Source organism: Hirundo rustica, chromosome 14 (genome assembly GCF_015227805.2).
Source record: "Hirundo rustica isolate bHirRus1 chromosome 14, bHirRus1.pri.v3, whole genome shotgun sequence".
NCBI classification, from domain to species: domain Eukaryota; kingdom Metazoa; phylum Chordata; class Aves; order Passeriformes; family Hirundinidae; genus Hirundo; species Hirundo rustica.
Genome location: NC_053463.1, coordinates 15,510,515 through 15,535,128, shown reverse-complemented (window position 1 = coordinate 15,535,128; position 24,614 = coordinate 15,510,515). Strand labels below are relative to the sequence as shown.

At 57.5% G+C, this 24,614-nt stretch overlaps 1 protein-coding gene and 1 long non-coding RNA gene across 2 annotated transcripts in view; one reads left to right on the top strand and one right to left on the bottom strand.

Moving 5' to 3' along the window:
* Positions 1–1,107: 1,107 nt before the first annotated feature.
* Positions 1,108–7,392, bottom strand: LOC131378658 (uncharacterized). The gene is made up of 2 exons (XR_009208333.1): positions 7,258–7,392; positions 1,108–2,813 (listed from the first exon to the last, which is right to left on the bottom strand). It is a non-coding gene; the product is annotated as an uncharacterized LOC131378658 (long non-coding RNA).
* A 258-nt stretch (positions 7,393–7,650) lies between these two features.
* The window catches only part of NRG2 (neuregulin 2), a 152,747-nt gene continuing 135,783 nt past the window's right edge, over positions 7,651–24,614 (top strand). Inside the window, exon 1 of the mRNA XM_040078567.1 lies at positions 7,651–8,089. Within this exon, the coding sequence (XP_039934501.1) occupies positions 7,666–8,089 (424 nt within the window). The 5' untranslated portion in view covers positions 7,651–7,665. The remainder of the gene's footprint in view (positions 8,090–24,614) is intronic.

Below are 24,614 nucleotides of genomic sequence, written 5' to 3'. Positions count from 1 at the left end.
TGGTTAGAGCTCATAGAGCCCAGAGTCTCAGGGTCCTGGAGGGGGCAGTGGGGTGGGAGCCCTGGGATGCTCCTGGTGCACCATGGCTGTTGTCAGGATGACCACGGCCTCACTGGGCTCAGCCTCATCAACCCCAAACAATGAAGGACCCCTGCCCCCATGCTGTGGGCTCTCCTGGGGATACACCACCTCCTGGGAAAGAAAGATCCCCTGGATATCCCCCCTCAGCCTCCCAAGCTGCACTGCAGGGCCACTGCCCTGTGTGACATGCCCCAGCGAGGGGATTTTGGCTCTGTTGCCTCTGTACCTGCCCTCCAGGTCGTTTTTAGCCATTAACTCAGCCCTAAACTTCCTCTCAGACAGACTAAATGAGACCACCTCCCATCATCCGTCCTTTCAGTGCCCGTGTCCCTGCCCCTGTGTCTGTGTGTGCGATCCAGCCTTCAGGAGAGCAGAGAGAGGCAGGAGCAGCATCCCCTGGGGCAGATCAGCCTTGGTGATGTCAGTGCCCCATCCCTCCTGCAGCCAGCAGAGACTCCCGCTGAAGGCTCTGTCTTGTCAGAGCTGGCCTGGCATCCTTCCCAGGCAGTGAATCCTGGATGAGGAAATACCAGCTGCTGTCCCTGGCCCTGCAGGGTTAATCCCAGTGCAGATGCGTGTGGTGCTGCCTGTGTCCTCAGCTCCAGCCAGGACGTGCACAGCAGAGGGCTGAGGAGGGAGCTACAGACCGGGAAAGATGCGTGGCCTTGGATCTGTTGGGAGAGCCTTGAGGTGCCCGAGGAGGGAGGATCCGGCACACGCACGTGCGTGCCCACGGATCACACCAGCGAGATGCAGCAGATGAGCTGCCTTGCTCTATTTGTAACCTCCCACTGCTGTTGCACAGGCTTTGCAAGGAGGAGAAGGAGCTGAAAATGGAGCTGAAAATTGAAACTTGAGGCTCGGATGCCTGGAAGGGCTCAGGAGCCCGACTCAACCCATCATTCCCCAGGGAAGCAGGAGCTTCTCTTCCTCCTGGGCCCTGTGTCTTGCTCTCATGTTCAGCACAGAGTGAGACATTCATGCTCCACCTCGGAGCAAAAGTCATTTTCATTAACATGCTGAGGAAAGGAGACATAAAGACACAATTTAATTGCAAAACCACAAGATTACAGTGTGAGACGAAGCGAGGAATGAATGAGGGAGGAAAAGGAAAACCAACTTGGTCTTATTTTTTGATTTGCATCCCTTTAGCTGGCTGAAGGAGAGCTGGGTGAGTTCATGGCAGTGTGCCCTGGGATCCAGGCTCCCTAGCTGGGATGTTGCATTCAGGATCTGTGGAAGCTGGTTCGGACAGTCCCAGGTGGCTGCAGCCTGGCCACTGGTGGGTGCAGGGAGCCACAGACACCTGTCCTGTGCCCAGCCCCAGGCTGTGGATTTCCTGGATTCAGCCCCTGCTGTCCTGGGTGCAGGGTTTGGAGGGTGCAGGATGTTCTTGGGAATGCGCAAGGAGAACAAACAGGGCTCCTCTTCAGCCCCTTACATGCAGCAGCTTGGGATGGTCCACTCCTCCCCTGATCCCAGCTCTTCTTGCAAAGGCCCAGATGGAAAGGTGAGGGATGACAGACCCCCTGCAATCCTCCTGGCTTCTTGCTGAAACCGCTAATTAAAGAGCCCATTTCATCAAGCGATTTTCTTCTGATGTGAGAACTTTTCCATAAGGAACTCGTCCCGAATCCACCAACTCATTTCACATTTATTTTAAATCTGAGCTTTATATTGTGTAGTTTCTTCCAAGGCTTGATTATCTTCTCAGTAAAAGCTCTGTTGTTCTGGTTTGTGAGGAATGTATTTAGCCCTGCCGTAAGGTCTGTGCACCTCTCAGTACAGGGCTCAGATGCTGTCACCTGAGCTCCTGGGCTTTCCTGTTTATTTGGATCTATTAAACAAGTTACCATTTCTGTAATATCGAGGGCATTTTCCTGCCCCAGGCTGCCTGCAAGCAGTAACTTGTTGCTGCAGAAATGGTCCCCTGGATCTCAGAAGTCATTTGGAGAGTCATCTTGTCTAACAATGGCAAATTATATTTAAAAGGGAGTCAAGGGCAAAGCCAGCCAAAGAGCCTTGTCCCTCTCTATTATTGTGGTGGCACCTCAAGTCCTCATTCTCCGTGTTTCCTACACATGTAATAAGGCATACACCCACTCAGCATATTTGTACATGAAAACACACAAAACTGGCAAAAGCGGGAGAGGACTTCACCTGTGAAGGGAATTGAGAGGTGCACAGACATACCTGCTGCCCTGGTACGACTGCAATTGTTATTTAATACACAGGGGGGTGTAAGGAGGTTGTGTGGAGAGAAGGGAGAGAGAGAGGGAGAAACATCAGAGTGGCTGGCAGCGAAATCCAGTCCAGAGAGAATCCCTGGGATGGAGGAGTCTCTCACTGGAGGGCTGGAGACTGCGATACACCATCCTGTGGGGAGCATTGCACCCTGTGCCCTCTTTCTGGTGACACATCTCGGGGCCTGGGCACCACTGTCCTTCTGAAGGACAAGAAGAGCTGCCTTGCTGATCGTCAGCTCCCTGCCAGTGTCCACCTCCGCCAGTCCCACCACAGGAATCCTCTGGCTCCGGGCAGTGGTGCCCTGCAGAGGCTCCACTTTGCCCTGAGTGAAGCCCTCCTGGAGCTGGAGCTGCTGACAAATGTGTTGGATGCAGCTGTCTGTATCCAAGGAACGGAGCGTGCGAGCGAGCCAAGGCACGCGATCGGAATGATCAACGGGCAAAATCTGGGTGCTGAGGCACGGGCTGGAACATCTGATTGGAAGGCTGGGAGGAAAAAGGGAAGGCTGAATTGTTTATGGTTTGTTTTTCATTCATCATTCTTGCTCGTGTGGGTGGACAAGGAGTGAATGAGTTTCTCGGGGAGGGTAGCAAATAAAAGAGGCACACATTTCCTTGAAGGATGAGTAGATTCTTTTCCTTCCTACTCCCTAGGTGAATATGTCACAAAGGGGCTGGAGGGAACCCTAACAACTTCTCTCCCAGTGGAGGAAACCGCTTGCTCTTGATATTTTTCCCTTTGATCACCATGTGCCAAGAGATAAAAGGTTTTTTTGGGGTGGGTTTCATCGTAATAAAGTCCTGCTTTTTCTCCCTACAGTGACTGTTCTCAGCTTTTCTTTGGACTGTTGAGCATCTCATGGGATTACAGTGGGTCGATGCTCTCCCAGCTGAGGGAAGGAGGGGTGGCTGGATCAGACCTCTGTGCCAGGATGGTCCATTTCTGGGAGAGGCAGCACTGGTGCCTACAGCTACAGCCCTCAGTTCTGCCTCCCCCTGGTGTGGAAGTTGACATTAACAGGCAGGAGATATGTAGAAGCAGATGATCTTTAGGGTTTCTTCAAACCTGAGGCATTCTCTGATTCTGTGGTTAGTCAATGTCCAGACTGGACTCTCAGATTGAGTGCTGGGCTTTGCTTTTTCCGTATAATCCCTGTGTTCACAATTTATCACCTGCTTTCCTCATTTCACCTGAGGCTGTGGTGGTGTCCCCCTGTGCCAGGAGTCTGGTGTGTCCTGGTGAAGGGCTGGCTCCTGCCCCACATGGCAGGAACTGATGCTCTCCAAGGGCATTCCCAAACTGAACAAGCAGAGAAGATGTGGAGGGGGGAAAAACATGGCTGCAGTGGATTTGTTGGCATTTGTGGGGCTTTTGTGAAACACCTGATTGTTGCAGGGAAGGAATGTCCCGTTGGGAGGGAAAGCAATGTTCCCTTGGCTGGGGTATGGGTCGGTGTCTCCTGTATTTGCCATCCTCACATCAGCAGGGATTCAGGCTCCCTGCAGGGAACCAGGATGGAGCTGGTGCTGGGAAGGGCTGTGGGAGGTGGGGGGACACCCTTGCAATGCATGCATGGTTCTGAGGCTTGCCTGAAATGGGCAAGAGCTTAGCACAGCCCCTTGCTGGATAACACCAGGGAATGGCTGGACCTGTGTTAGGTTGGATATCAGGAAAAGGTTCTTCTCCCAGAGGGTGCTGGGCACTGAACTGGTTCCTCAGGAAATGGTCATGGCCCCAAGGCTGCCAGAGCTCCAGGAGGATGGGGACAGTGCTCTGAGGCACAGGGTGGGATTGTTGGGGGGTCCTGTGCAGAGCTGGGTGTTGAACTCGATGATCCTTGCGGGTCCTTCCCAGCCCAGCGTGTTCTGTGTCTCTGTGCTGTGTTCCTCCTTACACCAAAAGCTCCACACGGGATTTGCAGGAGCTCATCTTCACCTGGCACAGAGGAAGCTGAGCATCTGCAGCCTGTGGAGGATGCTGAAGAAGGACAGTTCACCTGCTTGTGCTGTTGGAGTGATTCCTTGAGTTTGAGCTTCCATGTATTTCATGTTCTGTGCTGCCCAGGGCGCAGCTCTGAGCTCACACTCAGGGTCACTCAGCTCTCTGCACACAGCAGGGACACAAAACAAATCCTGTTCCTGCTGCACACCAAGGACAGCTTCCAGCCCCAAAGCACAAACAAGGGTGGCTGGAGGGAGGAACAAGGATGGGACCTCACAACCTGGAGCTAGAATTGGACAATTAAACCCCAATGTGCAAATGGACCAGAACTTATCAAAGTGTGAGACCTCGTGACCCTTTGTCCATTTTGTGACCAGTCTAAGTTCACCTTGGGTGTGTCCCTGGCCAGGCCCTGTCCTGCCCAAGGCGTACCCTAAAGGCCTTTCAATAAATATCTCCTTTATTCTCCAGCTCTGTCCAGTCTCTGTTCCAGGTCAGCTTTCCCAAGGCATCAGGAGGTCAACAGGTGTCCTTGCAGAAGAGCTGCAGGGCTCCCTGAAGAAGGGAGGGACACTGGGACACTGCCCTGTGTAGCTTCTGCACCAGGCAGGGCTCTGTGCCAGGAGCTCCCTTGGCAGAGGGGAAGAGAGACCTGAGAGGTGCTTTGTTTTCAGGCATCTCTGGGAAATTGCAGGAACAAAATTCAAGGAGGTGAAAGAAAAACCAGCCCCCACGGCGTTTGCCTGAGGGATGAAAACCTCTGATGGTGCTGCTGAACTCTGGGGTCCTCCAGACAGAGCGGAATCCAGGCTGAGCTCAGATTCTCCACTTCTCTTCCAGGATGGCAAATATGATGGGTTTTCACAGCAAGGAGTTAGAGGGGAAACGGGCTTTGGATAAATTAAAGCAGACCACCGACCTCCTGGGTTCCCTGCCAACAGTTACCCTCAACTGAAGGAACGTATTTTTAAAATAAGTTATTTAGGCTTCCTTCTGTCAAAGCCAGTGTTCAGGTTGGTCTGGTAACTGCACCAAGGGCCCTGCTTAATTTATTTCATATGTCAAAATGCCCAAGGACCTATAGAAAATAATGATTTTCCATTTATATGGGAAGAACAGTGTAAAAGGGGGAGAGGGATTTAGTACTAAACAATTTCTGAAATGATATGAGAAAAGCAAGTGTCTCAAGTGATGAAAACCAGTCGACTTCACAAGAGTTAGGCTGAACAACAGGAAAAATACTGCTAAAGGGAGATGTGACCGATGCCCTTTTTTGAGGCTAAGTGTTCTGGACTTCAAAATGCCCCAGAGACAAAGAAAACCCTCGTTTTCCAAAATTGCCCCAGAGGCCTCACAGGTATCTTGCACTGAATTTCTCGTCAGGAGAACCAGTGCGGTCCCGCTGGGATTTCAGCCTGCAAAACCAGACAAGGATTAGCAACTCAGCTGCCTGGGCATGAATCTGCCCTTTCTGGTGAGGGGCAGGGTAGAGCAGGCAAGCTCCAGATCAAGTTATGCTATCGGGTATCTCCCTCCTTCTCAGGCAGAACATCAGTTTCTGTCTGAGCAAAATGATAGGGAAAGGGGAAATTCCACAGAGATTTATGGCAAAAGAAGGGAGAAGTCAGGTGGCTTCCCTGCTCCTCCGAGCAGCTTCCTTAATCTAAAATACCGTTCTTCCCTCTGCTGTGGGAAACACTTCTGCTCCCTTCTACCTCCGCCTGCATTCCTCTGCAGTTCAGCATGGGCACCAATCGGGGGAAAAGAGCAAGCCTCCAGAAACATCTGGGACCAAAAAGCCACCGCAAATCACGCTTAGCAAGAGGAAACGTGTACAAGAGGTAAACGTTCCCTGAGCCCCGCTGTGCGCACGCTGCGGGGCTCCCGGGGCACCGCGGCCCTGCAACGGCAACGCCGCTCTGAGAGCTGCCAGCATTCCCAGACAGGGGAAGAGCAGCGGTCCCGGCTGGCAGCAGGAGCCACGGCCGCCCATGCTGCAGGGCCCTGGGTGCGTGTGCTGGGGCTGTGCCCTCGTGTGCCAGCCGTGGGACTGCGCCGGCTCCCGAGCCCGGGAAACACGAGGAGAGGCTACGCCCCGTGCCTGGGCTGGGCTGGGCTCTGCTCCCTTCCCGTTTTTGCTGATGGTTCTGGCCGTGCTGTGTTAAACGGACAGCAAATCCCGATCCTGCTCCTTAGCGCTCACTGATGGGCTCAAACACCCAGCTCTTGAGGTTTGCTGAGGTTTCCCTGGGGCTCTGGAGGCCCTGGGGCTATTGCAGCCCGTGCCCAGAGCCCTCGCCTGGCAGCCGGCTGAGCCCAGCCCTCCCTTCTCCAGGTCACCTCCGTGGGATGGGACTATGGCCGCTCCCCTTCCACGCAGAATCCGGTGCAACAACAGCCACAAAATCCCCTGCTGCTGCTAATTGAACATCTCCGCTCCCTTCCGCACTGTCTGGGCAGCGAGGCTTTGGGAGTGCAGACGCTTCAGGATGAGCCTCGAAAATAAACGCGAACAAGCACCTTTTTGGAGCTTAAAGCGACTCCTCCTGGAAGTCACTGCAGGGAAAAGCATTTGTTTATTAATCAGAGGCAGCAGGAACAGGGCATGAAAGGCGGCTTTGTCTCCCGGCCGCTGCGTGCTCCGTTTGTCTCTGTGTTAATGCCTTTCCTTCAGGTGCGCGGGGAATCTCGGGCACAAATCTCCCAGCTCCATAAAACCATCGGGCAAAGAGGAATCCCCGGCTCCCGCGCCCTGCGCATCGCGGAACCCCCCTGTCACCTGCAGCCGCCCCCAAATGAGCGCAACCTTGGTTGGCTCTGCGGGGAAAAGGGGGGGTCTGCCAACGCCTGGGGGTCTGCCGAGGGGCTGGCTCCAAGGCCGGATGGAGGCAACGCGGTCTGCCTCCATCCCCGAGGACCCCCAGGGACGCGGGGATCCCCGCCGCAGCGGGCATCCCCGGGGTGGGGAGTCCCCGGGCCGGGAATCACCTTTCCGGGGGGTTGCGGGGGTCGGCATCCCGGGGGCAGGAGCAGCTGAGGGAGCATCCCTCCTCCTCCTCCTCCTCCTCCTCCGCCGCGCCGTGCCTGTGCCCGTGCCGGTACCGTGCTGCGGCCGCGCCGCGCCAGGCCGTGCCGGTGGCGTGCTCTGCCGTGCCGTGCCGTGCCGTGCCGTGCCGTGCCGTGCCGTGCCGTGCCGTGCCGTGCCGTGCCGTGCCGTGCCGTGCCGTGCCGTGCCGGTGCCGTGCCGCCCCGCGCCGTGCCGTGCCGTGCCGCCCCGCGTCGCGCCGCTCCGCTCCGCTCCGCCCCGCCGCGCCCGCCGCGCCGCAGCCCCGCAGCCCGGCCCCGCAGCCCGGCCGCCGCCGCAGGGCCGGCGGGCAGCGAGCGGCAGCCGGCGGCATGAGGCGCGACCCGGCGCCCGGCTTCTCCATGCTGCTCTTCGGCGTCTCCCTCGCCTGCTACTCGCCCAGCCTCAAGTCGGTGCAGGACCAGGCGTACACGGCGGCGGTGGTGCTGGAGGGCAAGGTGCAGTCCGTGGGCCCCCCCGCCGGCGGCAATGACAGCCGCGGCGCCGGGCCCGCCGGGGGGGTCCTCGTCAAGGTGCTCGACCTGTGGCCCCTCAACAGCGGGGGGCTGCAGCGGGAGCAGCTCATCAGCGTGGGCTCCAAGGCGCCCTGCTTCAAAGTGAAGCGCAACCACCGCTACATCTTCTTCCTCGAGCCCACCGAGGAGCCGCTCGTCTTCCGCACCGCCTTCGCTCCGCTCGACACCAGCGGCAAGAACCTCAAGCGGGACGTGGCGCGGATCCTCTGCGCCGACTGCGGTACGGGCCGCGCCGCGGCGGCGGGGGGCGGCGGGGGGCGATGGCGGAGCGGCGGCGGGGAGCGGCTGGCCCGCGTCCCGGGCGGCCTCGGGGCGACAGGTCCGTACCGCCGGGACCCGCGGGGGACGGGCGTCCGGCGATCGCCTCCCCACTTCACACCCGGCGGGCCCCGGGAGCCGCGCCTGCACCGGGGGAGATGCGATGCGATGCGATGCCGTGAGATGCGGTGCGGTGCGATGCGATGCGATGCGCTCCGCGCGGCCCGGCCGCCGCAGCCGCGCTCCCCCCATCCCCCGGCCCCGGGGCTCCTCGCTCGCCCGGCTCAAGGTCCCGCAGCCCGGGCCCGGCGCAGCGCCAGCGGCGCAGCCCCGAGCCCGGTGCGGGGAGTGCCCGCAGCCCGCGGCCGCCCGGAGCCCGCGGGAACCCCCCGGTCTCGGCGCGGTCCCGGCGTCCCGGTGCCGCTTCCTTCGGGGGCCTCGGCCGTGGCAGCCCTGGCCGGGAGAGCTGCAGGCCTGCGGGGGCTCCGGTGACTCCGGCCGGGACCCCCGCCCCGGGGCGCGTTCCCTTCTGCGGAGGGGGCCGGGCCCAGGATGCGGGGCTGGGACAGGGGCAGCGCTCCAGGTGTGCCCTAAGAGCCGGGAAGTTTTGCTTCTTCCGAGATAACGGCCCTCGCGGGGGGGGAAGTTGGTTTTTCTTTTGTTCGTTCCGCTCATTTCGGTGTCGCCGCTCGCGGCTCTCGTGCCGTGGCTTGTGCTGTTCTCCCAGCACCTCTGGAAACGCGGTTATGAAATGACTTCCACGGGAAGCGCCCGCACGAGCGTCCCTGCTTTTTTTCCTGGATTTTCCTTGCTGTCCTCTGGCAGGTGAACACCTGCGAAGGGCTGGGCGGTGGGGACCGGGCGAGGACAATGCCTGTATTTTCCCAGGGTTTGGATCCGAGCTGACAAAAATGCACGGCTGGCCCTTCATCCAGCCTGAATGCTGGATACTGTGTCACAAAATCTGGGGAAGGCTGGCGTTAACCCGGAGAGCTCTGAGCGCCTTGCCGTGCCCTCGGAACCGGTTTGAGCCCCTCATGTTCGGTGTGTTACGAGGATACACCGGGTGTATCTCCAGGGAATCCAGGCTCCCCACTCAATGTCAGTACAGCGCATCCTCATCAGGTTAATTGGCCTTTTGCCTCATTAAAAGCAAGGTACGTTGTCAAGTTATACTGAGCTCTGTAATGACCGTGCGTGTGCTGCTCCGTGGTGGTGTTGTCGTGGAATTAACCGGGGGCAAACACTCTGCCATTCGGGACCGCTGACCCCGCATTGTGAAAGCCAGACCTGTCTCCTTTTTATAGTTAGCCAAAAGATAAATTTAGAAACTTGTGTTTCCTGGGAGAAAGGTGGAACCTTGCATATCATATTATGTTGTTGAGGAAAATGGGCTAGGACTGCGTGCGAGAAAACTAATTTGGGAGACACTAATTTCATGTGCATCTGTATGTGGGCCATGGTGGACAAAGAGGATTTAGTGAAAGAGCTGTGGTAGAGACAAGAGGAAAGTAAATGGGGGAATTTCTCAGGACTGTGGTCCCATTGTCAGGGGAAAACACAGCAAAAGGTACGTGGCTTTTGTTGTTTTTTTTATTTGTTCTCTTTTTTTTTAATCAAAAAGGATTCTGAACTTGTGCATCTCTGAGCAGCAGCGTTTGACTTTAAGGGGAATGGAGGCTGCTCCATTCTGCTCAGGCTGCTCCGTGGCATCCTGGCTCAGGCCCAAAGCGTTAATGTGTGGGCTGATGTAACAACAAGTTAAGGGTTGTCATTCTGTCGTGACACCTTCTTGGAGCTGATGCTTTTGTTTCTGTGTGGCTCTGACGGGCTGATTCGGCTCCCTGGCTGAGGGACGCTGCAGGTTGGTGGGAGCCTTATCTCAGCAGAGCCTGATGGCAGATTCCAAAGGGAAAATAAAATCTGGTGGTTGGGAAATGTCATAGCTGTGGTTTGGTTTGGTGATGAAGATGAAGCGGGAGCCTCAGCTTGCTGAACTGGTGGTTCCCTGAGCACTTCATGCTCCAGCTGGGAGGTTACTTCTGAAGGTGACTTTCCTGGCAGGATCTGGTTTGTAGCACCTGAACTGCTGGAAAGGTGTGTGAACTGGGAAACCAGGCCGCTGTTTGCCTTCCTGCTCTGTGGTTTGTGCTGGGAGGGAAGATCCGAAGGGGTGCAGGGGTATTTCCCTTTCTTGCTGCTCACGGGGGCAGCATGCGAGCTCCAGAGCTGGCAGGGGGTGACTGTCCAGGCACAAGGGGCACTCAGAGGGACAGATGGGCTGCAGCTGTGCGAGGGATGTTACAGAGCTGGGGGACAGATGCTGGGGTCACTTCTGAGCGGGAAGGGAGGACCTTGCGGCTCTGATCACTCCAATCCCCCCACTCCCAAAGATGGAGGCCTCACAGGACCATCTTCTCCCTGCTCTGGCTCTGTGCCTGGGTCTGTTTTCCAGTGATTCATCCCCTTCTCACTGGCTAAGATGCTGTGTGTCTCCTGCTCTTGCTGTTTGCCGAGGTCCGGGATGCGACGCAGGAGTAGACCTGTGATGGGAGCATCCACGTCTCTCTCTGCTGTTTGCACATCTCACTCAGAGGAGAGAAAGTGGGTGCTGAGACTCTGCATGGGACCCAGACCATCTCTGAGCAGAGCTCAGGTGAGAGAAGGATGGCCTAGGCTGTGGGACAGAACAGGAATGCCAGCCTGTGTGCCTGGTGTGTGTGGGGTCTGAGCTGGGCTGCTTCGTGTGTGCCCCCTGAGCAGAGATCCAGGGAGGGGGATTCTCACTGCTGGGCAGGCTCTGAAGGCTGGAACTTCCCCACCTGCAAATCCCAGAGGGCTGCAGCCTCTGCAGCTCGGCCCAGCCGTGGTTTTCATCCCCCTGGCACACAGGGAGCAGCTGGTCCTGGTGCCTGGCATCCTGCAGGTCTCACCACCCACTTGTCCATCTTAAAACCTCTTCTGCACTGGGAGTATTATTGGTTTTTTTCATACTGTTATATAACGATTCCTGTTATTGCTTCTCCTCCTGTCTATTTTCTTTGTATCTTCTAGCTCTTTAATTTTGGATGGTCTCACATCTCCTTTGTGCCTACACGCACAGATCAAGGAGGAGGAAATAGGTGTAAGACATGGCACTGGCTCTCACTGGTGAAGGAGCTGGTGGCATTATCCCCACTGGAACAACTCCTGATCTGAATCCAGAAAGGGGGTTGTGGTCCTCATCTTCCTGGTCTTTAGGAGTAGCTTGTGTCAGCATCTGTACGAGTCCCCTCTTTCTGTGCGAGAGATTTGTGTGTGGATATGTTTTACACAGGAGAGCAGAGATTTAACCTGTCCAGGCTCTTATTCCTGCTTTCACAGAGGAACAAACATCTTCCTGCCTCCATATGCAGCGAGTTGCAAAGTGGCTTTAATTAGAGCTTGTACATCTCCTGAAGCACCTCACCGAAAACGCCGCTGAGCTCCAGGACGAGGTCTGCCACTCGCCTGTAGGATTAGCTAGCTTAGCCTGGGCAGGTAATCTGGTGGTGGCAGATCCCTGGGAGGATTTGCAGGCAGAGGACCTGTTGTTGTAGCTGGTACTTCTTGTGAGATCAGGTATTTATTTTATTTCCAGTCCGAAGGTGTCGTGTTCCCAGCTGGAATCAGGAGCATTCTGGGGCGGGGGCACTGGCCTTGGTGGCCACATGGTGCTGGGAGCTGTTTACCCTGGGGCCAGGTTGGCTAGAGCTGGCCTGTGAGGGGAGGAGGGAGGCTGGATTTTGAAGTGCCCGCTGGAAAATACAGCCCTCTGGATTACAGTGTAGGTGTTGCTGCCTGAAATAGCTCTGGCAACTTTGGACCAGCAGCTCACGCAAAAATATCCCTCCTCACTGTCCTGCAGATCATGGGAGTCACTCCAAGCCAGGCAGGCACAGGGGAGGGGTGTGGGTGGGCTCCAGCCACGGGTGACAGCACTCTCCCTCCATCCAGGACAGCTGTGGAGCACGGAGCAGTGAAGCTGGATTTTTTCACACACCACCTTGCTAATTAGAGCTGTCTGAAACTATTTCTCACCACCCTCAGAAAATCACACTTCCTTGGGTTTGCAGAAGACCAAAAACTTGCTTCCTTCTTGCCTTGACTCTCTGCAGATGGGGAATGGTCACTGTGCTGCAGACAGCTTTGACCTCTCGCAAGGGCGGCACAATTCTGGCTGCTCCCTTCAATCCTCTCACACAGGATTTGGTCTGGAGTGGACCTGGGGTGGCTGGGTCCTCATGGCCAGGTCAGCTCCTTGTCTCCCAAACGAGCCATCCAAGAACTGGCAACTGGAGCTTCACTCAGCCAAAGCTGCAGGTCCAAGTGACTTCAGTGGTGCCTGACACAACAGAGTTTTTCCCCTCCCAGGCGTGTGCCATACCTGGATCAAAGCCTGGCTAATTTCTCAGTCCCCCTTTCAGAAATGTTTGACTAAATAAAGCACCTCCCCAAGGATCTCCATGAGTAAGACGAGACTAAAACAGCTCCTGAGTGATCCCAGCAGTGCTGATTTCTCTATCTAGGGCCGCTCCACACCCAGCCCCTGGCCCCAGCTGGTGCTTGGTCGCTCTTTGTGCTCCGCCAGCTGACAGCCCTTAGATATGGGCCCCGAGGCAGAACGCCCTTTCTAAATCACAGGCGACACCTTGACTTGGGCTTGGATCTGGATCAGGAACTGGTGCATGCTTGGGAGCACAGAGGCAATAGACTGCATCACCAGGCAAACAGGGAGCCGTGCTCTGCCGCAGCCGGGCTCCCCGCTTCGCCTGGGCTCTGTAAGACGCACCGTGGGCACCAGGGCCCGCAGCCTTCAAGCGCCTGGCACACCCCAAAGCCTGCTGCAAAGTGCCGCAAGGGATGGGCTTTGGTGCCGTGCTGCCGGGCCGAGGTGCCTCTCCCAGCACACTGGAGGGGTGGCCGGGTCCCCTGCGCGTGTGACACGGCTCCTGCGCGGAGCGGCTGCCGCTTTGCCAGGTTTGGGGCACTGGCTGCTGCTGCCGAAGTCGCCTCATCCCCGTTCCCCTCCTGAGTCGATGCGTGACGCTGCTGAGTGTAAATGAGATCTGTGCTGGCCCTGGCCTGGCAGCTGGGCTGCCTCAGGTCAGCCGTGCTGGCCCGGGGCAGGTGAAGGTGCGGATGCAGGGAGAAACACGGAGCTGGGGGATGCACTCGGCCGGGAGGAGCTCCACAAGACTCATCCGTGGGGGACAGCGGGTTTGGGAGGCTGCGAGCCCGTGGGCGACTCTGGTCGTCTGAGGAATTCTCACTGCAGAGGAGCCTGAGCGACAGAGCGCTGGGAGGTGAGGAAGTGCCTCCGCTGAGCCGGGAGGCGCCGGGGCTGTCTGGCAGCTCCGTCCGTGCCCGCTCCGTGCCCCGTGCGCTGCCTGGTCAGTGCTGCCGGTGCTGCTGGGCGCAGCTGAGCTGTCAGTCCATCCCACCCCTCTCTGCTCTCGGAGGAGGCTGCCAGGATGCGAACTCAGCCCTCCCCGCGGGCCGGACCGCCCTGTCGTGCCCGAGCGGTGCCGCTGGAAGGCGAAGGCTCTGCCCCGCTCCCCGGTGAGGTGTTCTCGGCGCCCTGAGCTGCTCTGTCCGGTGCAGATGGCACAGGACGCCTGTCCCCGGCGGGGGCTCGGCGGATGCGTGCGGCGAGGGGAGGCTCTGGAGGATGCTCATCTCCCTGGAAACTTTGGCAGCCAGAAGCCTGCTTGCTTACTGAATTGGGTGTGCGGCACTCGAACCCTGAAGGCACCGGCACCTCTCGGCATTTAACGTCTCTGCTCCGGGGGGAGGTGGACAGGTCTGCCAACGGGCCAAGTTTTGGGGACAGAGTGCTGAGCCTGCGACGGTAGGCTAGAGATCAAAAGGAAGATGAATCACCGTGCTGTTCCTTCTCTGCTGAATGACGGTGCTCCCAGAGCTTGGCTGCTGCAGCCTGGGGCTGGGCTGTGTGCTACTAAGGCTGGGCTGAAGGGCCAGTAAAAACTGCTCTGGTTGAATCCCCAGCTTCATCCTGGATAAGGCCCTGACCAGTCTGGGGGATGGAAAATGACAGGTACCCCAGAAGATTGGTCCTAGAGGGGGAGCACATGGTCAGCATCTGGAATGTTGTATCTCAGGGACAAGGTTCTTCTGCCCACAGCATCTCTTCCTGGCCTGGACAGTCCTTCAATTCTCTTTGTTGCACTTGGTGGCCACAGTGGTTCTCTCTGGTCCCCCTGCCTGTCCCACACCCATTGCCTGCAGCAGGACAGTGCCTTCCTTTCCTGTATTCCTTGTAACTTGCTGTTTGCTGGCTCCTGGAGGGCAACTGGGTTCATCCTTGCAGGCTGTCGCATGGGTTCTGGTTTTGCAGGAATAATACTTCATCTCTGGTGACCCCCTGGAGCAGAGCTGGCTGCTGTTGTCTCTGGGCACAGCACCTCCCTGGGATGGGACACACATGCCTGACGAGTAGGGAGGTGTCACACTTGTTACAGAGCTCTCAGCTCCCACCCCGCTGCCCCCGTCTCTCTCCCTGTCCTGACATGAGGGGACTGTCCTTTGCCCTCTTGAGGAAGGTGAGAACTCTGGGAAAGCCTTCCCAGCTGGCTCTGGTGCTGGAAACGAGCCTGTAGGATCTGCAGGTGAGAGCAGGGCCCCAGGGCTGATGGAAAGCAGGTCTTGGCTGCGATGGTTTTCTAGGGCAGGTCTAGATGGGCAGTGCTGTGCCTGATGGCTTGTGGAAAGGCTGGGGAGGATGGGAGTGCTTTGCAGAGCCTGTGGAAGGACACGATGTACTACTTAGTGGGAGAGCTAGTCAGGTCCTGCCAATTTGGGGTCGGAAGGCAGGTATTTGCATTCATTATAATCAATCACCGCTCATCCACTTTCTCTAATGGCTCGGTAATGACGAAACGCTGCTCAGGAGCCTCTCGGTGGTCTCAGGGCAGGCAGATGGCTTGGCAGGAGGCTAGGGACTGGAACCAGGTCTGCTTTCTGGGCTGCCTCAAAGTTGGCAGCGATGCATGAGGCCTGGCTGCTGCCCTGGCCGGAGCCTGTCCCCACCAGACCCCGGCTCTGCTGCCCGCGCTGGGCAGCCTTGGGACGAGCCAAGGGGAGGCCAGCATCAGGCACAGCCTTTGGTGCCAGCCTGGGCCGGTGGGATGTGGCCTCTCCCATCGTGCAGAAGTGTGTGATTAGCAAAACACTCATTAGCCCTGGGAGTGTGACAGGGACTGTGATCCATAGGTCAGGATGCCTTGCTCGAGGGTCAGATCTTTTGCAGGGTTCCATGGGATGGCAGCAACAGCAAGGGTAGGGGCAAATGCTCCTGGCCCTTTTCTGGACCTGCTGCCCCAGGTGCTCCCCTCCCACCCCTCCAGTCTTCCTCAGCTGCCCTTCTGTGTGTGTTGGTGCAGAGAAAAGGAGTGTGGACATGTTTGGATCTCCCTGTGGCTGCTGTCAGCCTCCAGCCAGGCTGGCACATGCTGGGAGTCCAGCTGAAGTCACCAGCATCCCTGGGGAGATCCTCTGCCATGTGGGGTCTCAGCCACCTTCTCCCTGTATCTCTGCTGGGAGAAGGATCTGTCTTCCCATCCTGGCTTCCAGGCTGGCTCAGCCCCAGCCCTGAACTCCATGGGGAGCTGCCTGCTGAGGCTGGTGGGGTCTGGGGAGCACCAGGGACTCCTCTCCTGGGCTGACGGGACACTCACTGCCTGCCTGGGTGGGAATGAAGCAGCAAGTTCCGTCCTTGGGAGACCTGGCATGGACAGCTTTGACAACACCTGGAGACCCTTTCTTACAGAGAGAGAGGCTGAATCCCACAGATACATCCCCAGGCTTGTCCTGGCAGTCTCCGTGTGCAGAAGGAGGAGGCCCATTCCAACAGCAGCACACTCAGCCCTGTGGATGGGCCAGACATCAAACCAGTGTTCCATCACCCAATGATGCCCTGACCTTGAGCGTTCCCAGAAGATGCCTTGGTGTCAGTAAATGGGGCTGCAGTGGGGGTGGAGGTCTGGGGTACACCAGGGTTGCTTTTCTCCGGCACTTTCTGCCTAGGCTGGTGGTTTAAGCTGGTCCTCCTGCTGTGGGGGACACAAGAAGGGGGATGGCTGTTAGTCTGTAGGATGGGTGTCATTCTTTCTTGGACATTCAGGCACAACAGCAACTGCAAGTTCTGGCAAATGCTGCAGAACCCACAGGCCAGGTGATGCCCAGGTAGGATTACAGGGAAGGAAGGTAAAACCTAGCAGGGGTCAGGTATTCTGGTGGATTTGTGAGGCTCAGATGCAGCAGAGATTCTGGAAAAGGCCTTGAGGGTTTTGAACATTGGGTAGGATATACCAGTAGATGTAGGATTGTTTGGATGGGAATTAGGAATTATTCTATACCTACAAGAACTGGGGTGATGATGGGAGGCAGGAGGCAGGGGGTCACCCAAAGGTCCTTCTTGCACACAAAGCCTCACTGCAGGGTGCTGTGGGGCACTGAGGGAAGGATCAGGGGGTCCCTGAGGCCATGTCTGCATGTACAGCAGGGTTGGGGTGCAGCTGCTGATTCTGCAGCTCCCCAGATGCCTCGATGCCAGAAGGGATGGGCTGCACTGGGTGAGGCACTGCACGAGCTGAGGCAGTGCTGGGCGTTATCCCCAGGAGGGGCGTGCTGTGATCAGTAATTCCTCTGCTCTCCATCACCTGGACCATGCTCCAGAGAAGGAGCTTTGTGGCACGTTCCAGCAGAGGGGTGCTCTGGGTGGGGGCTGCTCCCAGTGCAGGGCTGCTGGGCACACTCACTGCAGTCAGGGGTGTTTGTGTGGCTTCCCGCTCGGGAGGGAACCAATGCAGGCAAGGGGGCTGTGCTCGGAGACTTGGTTCGGGTCCCACCTGTGCCACTGACCACAGGAACGCTTCTCACATCCCCACGCTGTGATTCCCTGCCTGACAAGCAGGAAGGATGCTGCTTTGCACTCTCCTCTAGGGAGCAGGCAGACACTGGCGGTGTGCTGGGTTCCCAACACCGTGTCAGCGCCGGAAATCACCAGAAATGGAAACAACCCCCTCCCCTCATTGATGCACTTCAGCACAGTCCATGGCCCGGGGTGCGGGGCTGTCCCTCTGCCGCTGCTCCTCTGTGGGGCTGGCACGCCCGGCTGTAAAGGAACAGACCCTGCAGGGGTTCTCTGAGCAGTTTGGGGCACCTGAGTTGGTGTTCAGGGTGGGAGCCACCTGCCTTGCTTCTGAAAAGGGTCTGCAAGAGACCTGCAAAACCTCAGCCAGCAGTGTTGTCTCTCCTTGAGTGGCCACGGCGTTGGGAATGTTTCCCAGCCAAGCTCAGCTCCCAGCAGAGGTGTTAGATCCACAAGGACAGAAACTTGTGGTGGCCAGCCCTGCCTGTGGTCCGCAGCAGCACACTCCATCTGCGTGGGGGAGCTGTGACGTGTGAGGAGACGATTTCTGTCAGCCCCTTCCTGGTGACACGCAGGCTTCTGGCATCCAGGCTGTTTTCCTGGTGCTCAGCACTCGCTGGGAGTACTGGCGGCAAGCACGGAACCCCGAGGGCACTTGATGCCGTATGATGGTGAGGAGAGAGGATTTCCCCAGCTGCTGGAGGGCTGAGCAGCTCTGTGGTGCTGGCTGTGATGAGGGATGCTCGGGTGAGGCAGGCGGAGCGGCTGCTCTGCTGATGCCTGAGAACTTGCGTAGCTGCTGCAAAGAGCTGGGAGATCAGAGCGGTGTTTTGTGGCTGGAAATGACCCTTAGATATGCCAGCAGGACCCATTCCCCCAGTCCTCTGGGGTGCCACGTGTCAGTAAGTGTCACTGGCAGGTGACCCAAACCCATCCAGGCGGGGGTTTTCCTCAGCAGGCTCTTCCCAGACAGCTGCACTGTCTGCCCGAGCTGAGCCAGCGAATCCAGGAGCCCTCCTGCCTTGGGTCACAGACGGCTCCAGGCCTCTCCTTCCTTCCCAGGCACTGCAGGCTGGATCACCTTCTGCTCCCTGGCATCAGGGCAGGGGCAGGGAGTCCAGAGCTGGCACAGCAGGTGCAGGGGAGCGGAGGGAATCCTGCCTGCGGTGTGATAAACCTGCAGAGAAAACAGCTGAATTGGCCAAGAACGCACATGACGTCACTGTAACCACACAGGTAACCGGGGATGAAATCACCGCTCCTGCAGGAAAGCTCTCGGGATGTTTCCTTGAGCAAGGAGAGGAAATGCCTTCCTGTGGTGAAGTTTGATGCTGGCTGACGGGTGATGAGACCAGCAAACATCATATTGAGATGTTAAAGCACCCAGGAGAGGAGCTGGTAGCTCCCAAACCATAAATACATGAAGAGGGTTCTGGCTTCAGAAGGGCACACTGGAAGGTGCACGGGGAAGCTGTGACCTTTGGAAACCTTCCTGCTGGGATGATGGCTGTGGTTTTCCCTCGCAGGCCGGTGCTGATGTTGCCTGTTGTCCATCATTACTATTCGGGACAGCTCAAATAACCATATGTAGAACTCTGGTTTTTTTGGAGGGTGTTATAGCAAAGGTTTATTGAAAGATAAGTTCTTTTATCTAGTGTTTCTGTACAATGAATATTATTAGTTGTTGTAGACCAACGACTTAGTAAACATCTTAGCTAGTAAACAACTTGGAAAAACACCGGTGTCAGGAGGAGGATAACTACAAGGACTGCTTTGGGTCCCTCCTTATGATTTCCTAGGCCCAGGTGAGCGAGTTGCATACTTGGCTTTTCCCACAGCCTTCAAGCTACTGCCTGGAGCCTAAAAAGCTATTTTCTGACCACTGTCAGTTCCCACAGTTGTCCAGGTTGGACGCTGGCCGGCTGCATGGGCTGCAAGTTTGCTGCTGCCAGCAGGAGCTCCTGGGGCTGGAGGTGGCTCCTCAAGCCATGGTGCCAGCCAGCTCTGAGCTGGGGAGAGGAGGACGGTGCTCTGCTCCGCTCTGGATGCCGGGGAGGGGTGTGCTGAGTGTGCTGTGCGTGCTCTGGTGTAGGGTGGCACCTCTGAGAGAGGTCACTCAGCCCCTGCACAGGTATCTGCAGGCCTTGTGTCTGGGAAGAGGGATGCTGAGGCCCTGTGGGTAGAGCTGTTCTCCAGCTGGGATGTTTCCTCATGCTGCACAAGATTTACTGCAAGCCTCGTGTGAACCTGCCGGGAGGGGGTGCGTTGATGAGTTCCTTTTCCCATCATCTCTTCTGTAATTGAGTGTCCTTTCCCGTCATTTGGCTGTCAGGGAATTTCCCACTCCTCAGGCTGTGTCCCTGAGCCAGGAGAGCAGAACCAGCCCCTTCCTCCGCTGGGCAGGCAATGCAGTCCTTGGTGCTTCACCTCCTGGGCTTGGGGGGTGCAAATTAGAGCTGAGCTGAGCTCTGCCAAGGCTCTGCTCCTGGCCCAAGGAGGCTGCAGAGCCCAGGGTGTCTCATTCCAGTATCGTGGGTCAGTCCAGGGGCCTTTGCAGAGATCCCAGCAGCGTGGTCAGAGCTGATAGTGGAGCTGCTGCCTGTGTGTCCTTTGGGCTGAGGGTGTGAGGAGCAGGCTCGGTGATGTCCCACCCTGCCAGCTCTGCTCCCTGCTGTCACCAGAGACAAAACCTGGTGCCAGGGCACGGCTCCAGGCACGGCACACCTGCAGCCAGGCTGGAGGAGGGACGAGAGGTCACGGGGGTGGGCAGTGCCTGCGAGGGAGGACCCCGCACCGGGCATCTCCCGCTAAAAACAGAGTTGTACCACGCACACGGTGCTCCCAGGAGAGTTATCAGATCAGTGTGGAGCCTGTGGAGCACACATCCCTGTCCCTGGGGCACAGACCTGCCCAGCAGTGGGGCTTGGAGCTTTGGAGATGCTTGCTGTAGCAGATGCACACCTGCCAGCAAGCGAGGCTGGGAACAGGATTTCATCTGGAGCAGTTTTATGCTGGGCTGAACTCACCTTCTGTTGGAGAGTGGGGGAACAGCAGAAAAGGGGGGGGGTCATCTGCTGGCTGCTGCACCTGAGGGGAACCCTCCTCCTTGAATTCTTATTTTCATGGACGGTATTCTTCAAAATAATGTGGGTTTTTTTTCTCCTTCTTTCTGTAACGGATGACATGGGAAACCCTTCTGCAAGGAAGTAAATTCAGCCTGTCACGGTGGCTTTCATTTGGCAGTGTTGAATTTCCTTCCATGCTGCTGTTGTCTTTCTCTTTTCCCTCTTCTCTCCCGCCCACGCACACTCTTTTCCATCGTACATCCTCAGCTTTCAGAATGATAATTGCAGCTGAGTGAAGAAAACCCTAACATGTTTTGAAGGATGGCTTCAGTGCCTTTTTCTGCAGTGTTCGCTGAGCCTGCACCCTGTTTGAAAATGTGAGGGTGTTTCAATGACCTTTTCTTTTTTTTTTTTTTTTCCATTTAGACCTATTTTTTGAGGAAATTTCCTGCAAGTTCCTGGAAAGCTCCCTCTTTCCTTTTCCAAAAGCAGCTGAGTGAGCTGTGGGGGCTCAGCCAGGAGAAAAGAAGGCTCAGGGAGGAACTTTTTGCTCTCTGCAAATCCCTGACAGGAGGGTAGAGCTGAGGGAGGGAGATGGTGTGGTCTCTTCACCCAGGTAACAAGCAGCCTCAAGGTGTGCCATAGGAGGTTTAAATTGGATATTGGGGAAAGTCTCTTCACTGAAAGGATGGTCGGGCATTGAAACAGGCTGCTCAGGACAGTGGCACCCTTTAAAAGATGTGTAGGTGTGGTGCCTGGGGACGTGGTTCAGTGGTGATCACTTTGGTGCAGGGTCAAGGGTTGAACCTGATGACCTTAGAGCTCTTTTCCAACCTTGGCAATTCTGTGATTCTGCTCACGGTGGGACTGTGCGCACAGCGATGCCTCTGCCCACGCACCGTGTCCCGGCACAGGCAGGACAGCGGAGCCCAGCAGCCCTGCCTGGGGCTCCTGGCCCAGCCTGGAGCTGCTGCTCCGACTGTGAGCAGCTGCAGGACCAAGGAGGTTTGTGCAGAGGGGCTGCGCCCTGCTGACCACTGCTGCCAGCCTGTGAGCTGCTCCCCAGACGTTCCTCTGGCCCAAGCCCTGGGTCACGGGCTGTGTGTGCCCCACGCTGCGCTGTGCCCAACGCAGCCCTCCCCAGCCCAAACATACTGGATGTGCTTTGGAGAGCTGCCAGAGCAGCAAACCCACGCTGGCCACGGCCGTGCTGCACTCAGCAGCTGAGTCTGGCTTGGCAGAAGGCGCAGGGTGGTTTGGAGAGGAGCGGGAGGGGAGAGGCCGTGCCGGGCAGGTGGCTGTGCTGTCTCAGCACATGAGGGCTGCCCTGCCCCAGCCACTGACCCCTCTGTGCCTGGGCTGGAGCAGCGTGAGCTTCCTGGGGCTGCTGCTTTGGCTTTGCATCCCTCTCAGTGGAGATCAGAGTCCTTGGAGAAGCCTTCGGGGTCTCATCAGTGTCGCTCTCCTGGTAGCTGAGACAGCTCTGTGCTTCGGGCTGAGACGCACACAAAGTAAAAAACACCCTGGGGCAACCTGGGGAACAGAAGCCGCCATCAGCTGGAGCTGTGCAGTGTCTGGTGACCTTTTTTTTTCTCCCTTGAGCAATCTTGCTCCGAGGGAAGTGGAGGGCCCTTGATGCTGAGATGCTGCGCTGAGACACCCAGCAGCGCGTTCCGTGCGCCAGGAGCCGCCTGCAGCGTGCGCGGGTGCTCACGGCAGGGAAATGAGGCAGCTTTGCCACAGCCTGTTCCCAAACCCTTTCTAGTTCCACCTGGCCGCTTACCCAGCCGGCAGAGGCGAGGGAACCGTGCCTCCTGCCCGAGGGTGCGGGGATGTTTCCCTCCCCTCCTCCCACAATCCGACGCTGGCAGGGCAGAGCTTGCGGCAAGCCAGGCACCGCTTGCGCTCCATCAGACGTGGGTGTCTATAAAAAGCCTCCCTGGGGTTGCGATTGGGTGGGTTGGCTGGGCCACGTGGCTCCTCGTAAGGCCCGTGTTGCCGAGCGAGTGGCGTTCCGCTTATTTTTGGCATTAATAGTCTTTAGTTAATACATAAATTCAGCTTAAATTTTGGATGGAGAATAAATCCCAAGCGGAGGCTCGGCTAATAAGACGACAGACGCTTCGGGGAGCCTGGGACGCCTGTCAGGAGCGGTCGTGGCTGCCGAGAGCAGCAGCACGCACGGGCTCCAGGTCCTGAGAAGTTACCACGAGTTGTCCGCCTGAATTACAGAGGGATTAGGCAGGTGGCTGAGGTGAGCTCGAGCTTTAACTGCTGGAGCTGAACTCATTACAGCAAATGCCCCGGTGAGATCCCCAGTCCCAGCTGGCATGTGGAGGAAAGGGAGTCACAGCCTCAGCTTAGGTCTGACCGCCCAGAACGCCCTTGTGTCTGGCAGTGTCCTGACAGGCAGACCTGGCCTGAGGTCCTCTGCTCTGCTTCACTCTTGCTGACCCCCTGTCAGACCTCCCAGGCTTCCCCACGCCCTGGTGCATCCCAGGGGACCTTCACCCCGCACCTGGGTGTGTTGAGGGCTGCAGCCCAAAGGCTGTGTCCTTCCAGAGTCCTACATCCCTGTGAGGACCTGGCAGGGAAAACCATGGCCAAGCCACGCAGAGTGTGGGAGCTCGGAGCTCTGACCTTGGCCTCTGCTCCTTGGCTTGGTGCTGGCACCTGAAGGAGGGTCTGGAGATCCCAGCAGGCTGTCCCAGGGTTTTGTGGCATTGTGCTCCCCATGGCAGGGCTCTGCCGTGGGGCTGAGTGTGGCAGAATGGAGGGTCCCAAGCCTGAATTCACCATGCCCACCATGGTTTTGAGGGTCGAGGTTGGAGCTGACTCGTGTCCCTGCCCCAGCAGGCCCCGCTCAGCAGCAACAGCACTTGGAGCCCTGCTCTCCCTTGTGCTGCCCCCACACCTACACAGGGGGCTGCTGGTGGCACTGCAGCCCAGCAGGGGAGGAAACCCCTCCTCATGTCCTTCACATGACCATGCTGGAGCTGTTCTGTGCCCGTGTTCCAGACTGACAGGCCAAGAGGGATGTGCTTGCTCCCGTCTCCAGCTGCCTCCTGAGCTCCTCCCCACCCTTATCTGACTGCTGTGAGATGAAATCCGGAATGTGTTGGATGCTTTTTGAGAAGTGTCCCTGTGCAGAAGCAGCTTTCCAGGAACCTTTCCAGGGGGTGCAGCACTGATGGTCTGCCCCCCAGCCTGTCCCACTCCAGCCCCTCCTGCCCTGTCCCTTCCCTCGGAGCTGGGGTGCAGGGTGTAAGGGCAGGTGTCCAGGTGACTGGGCCACAAACCCCATGGCTAAGGGGTGGCTTGCCAGCTCCTGACAGGGTCCTCATTGTGTTTTCATGAATTTCAACTCCTACCAGAGCTGAAAAGGGAGGTTATCCAGGGTTTAGGACAACAGTTCATCCCAGTCTCTCCTGTCCCACCTTGTGCATGAGGCCAGCCTCTACATGGCTCAACACTTTAACCCCTTGTAAGGAAGGAAAGAGTTTAAAGAAATTTTCAAGCCTCAGGCCTGGGGAGCTTCAAGTTTCAGTTGCAGACAGAAGTGATGTTCCAGCATTGGCCTCATAAACTTGGGAGAGTCTGAGGGAATTCCTTTCCCCATATTCCTTCCTGTGGATTTCTGTCTCACCCTGCTTCTTTCATCTGCAGTTTCCATCTGAAGGAGTGACAGGGGAAACCCCAGTTGTTTTGTTTTTGTGGACAAGGGTGTGCAGCCACGTTGTTTTCCCGTATCTTTGGTGCAGGGGAGGTAGGGCTCATCTCAAAGCCTGTGTGCTGCAGTTGGGAAAGCCCTGGCTGGTGGGACTGGTGGTCACCCCTGATTCACAGCGTGAGGGGGTGAAGTCCCAGCTACGGCCTCTGGGCAAGGTGTAACAACCGGGAGGCTCTGTGCAGAGCTGTAGGTGGATGCAGCTTCTCCTCTCCTCTCCTCTCCTCTCCTCTCCTCTCCTCTCCTCTCCTCTCCTCTCCTCTCCTCTCCTCTCCTCTCCTCTCCTCTCCTCTCCTCTCCTCTCCTCTCCTCTCCTCTCCTCTCCTCTCCTCTCCCTTCCCCTCCCACATCTGTTTCCATCTGGGACCTGCCCTGGGGATGCATCACGCTGCAGTAAAAGCTGCAGCATGAGATGATGCGGGGGCGGCCCTGGGATGCTCCTATCTTGGAGCAGGGGCCTCAGGGAAGTAAGAGTGTGTGTTTGTGTGTCCCTGTGCTTGTGCCAGAGGCTTCCTTTGGAGCCAGGAATGATCAATGCTGGAGGCTGGGGGGGCGGGAGGGAGGAATCCCAGCATCTTCCTACCCAGTAGCCAGCAAATAGACTCTTGGGATTGGCCGTTGCTAGGCAGAGGGCCGGCCAATGAGTGCAGAGTGGTCCAGGCAGGGCCGGGACATCCTGGCCGGGACTGGCCCTGTGTCCCGAGAGGACAAACCGTGGCAAGGGACAGCAATGCACAGGAGGGAGCATTTGGCATGAGGAGTGAGTCCAGGCTGAGCAGAGCTG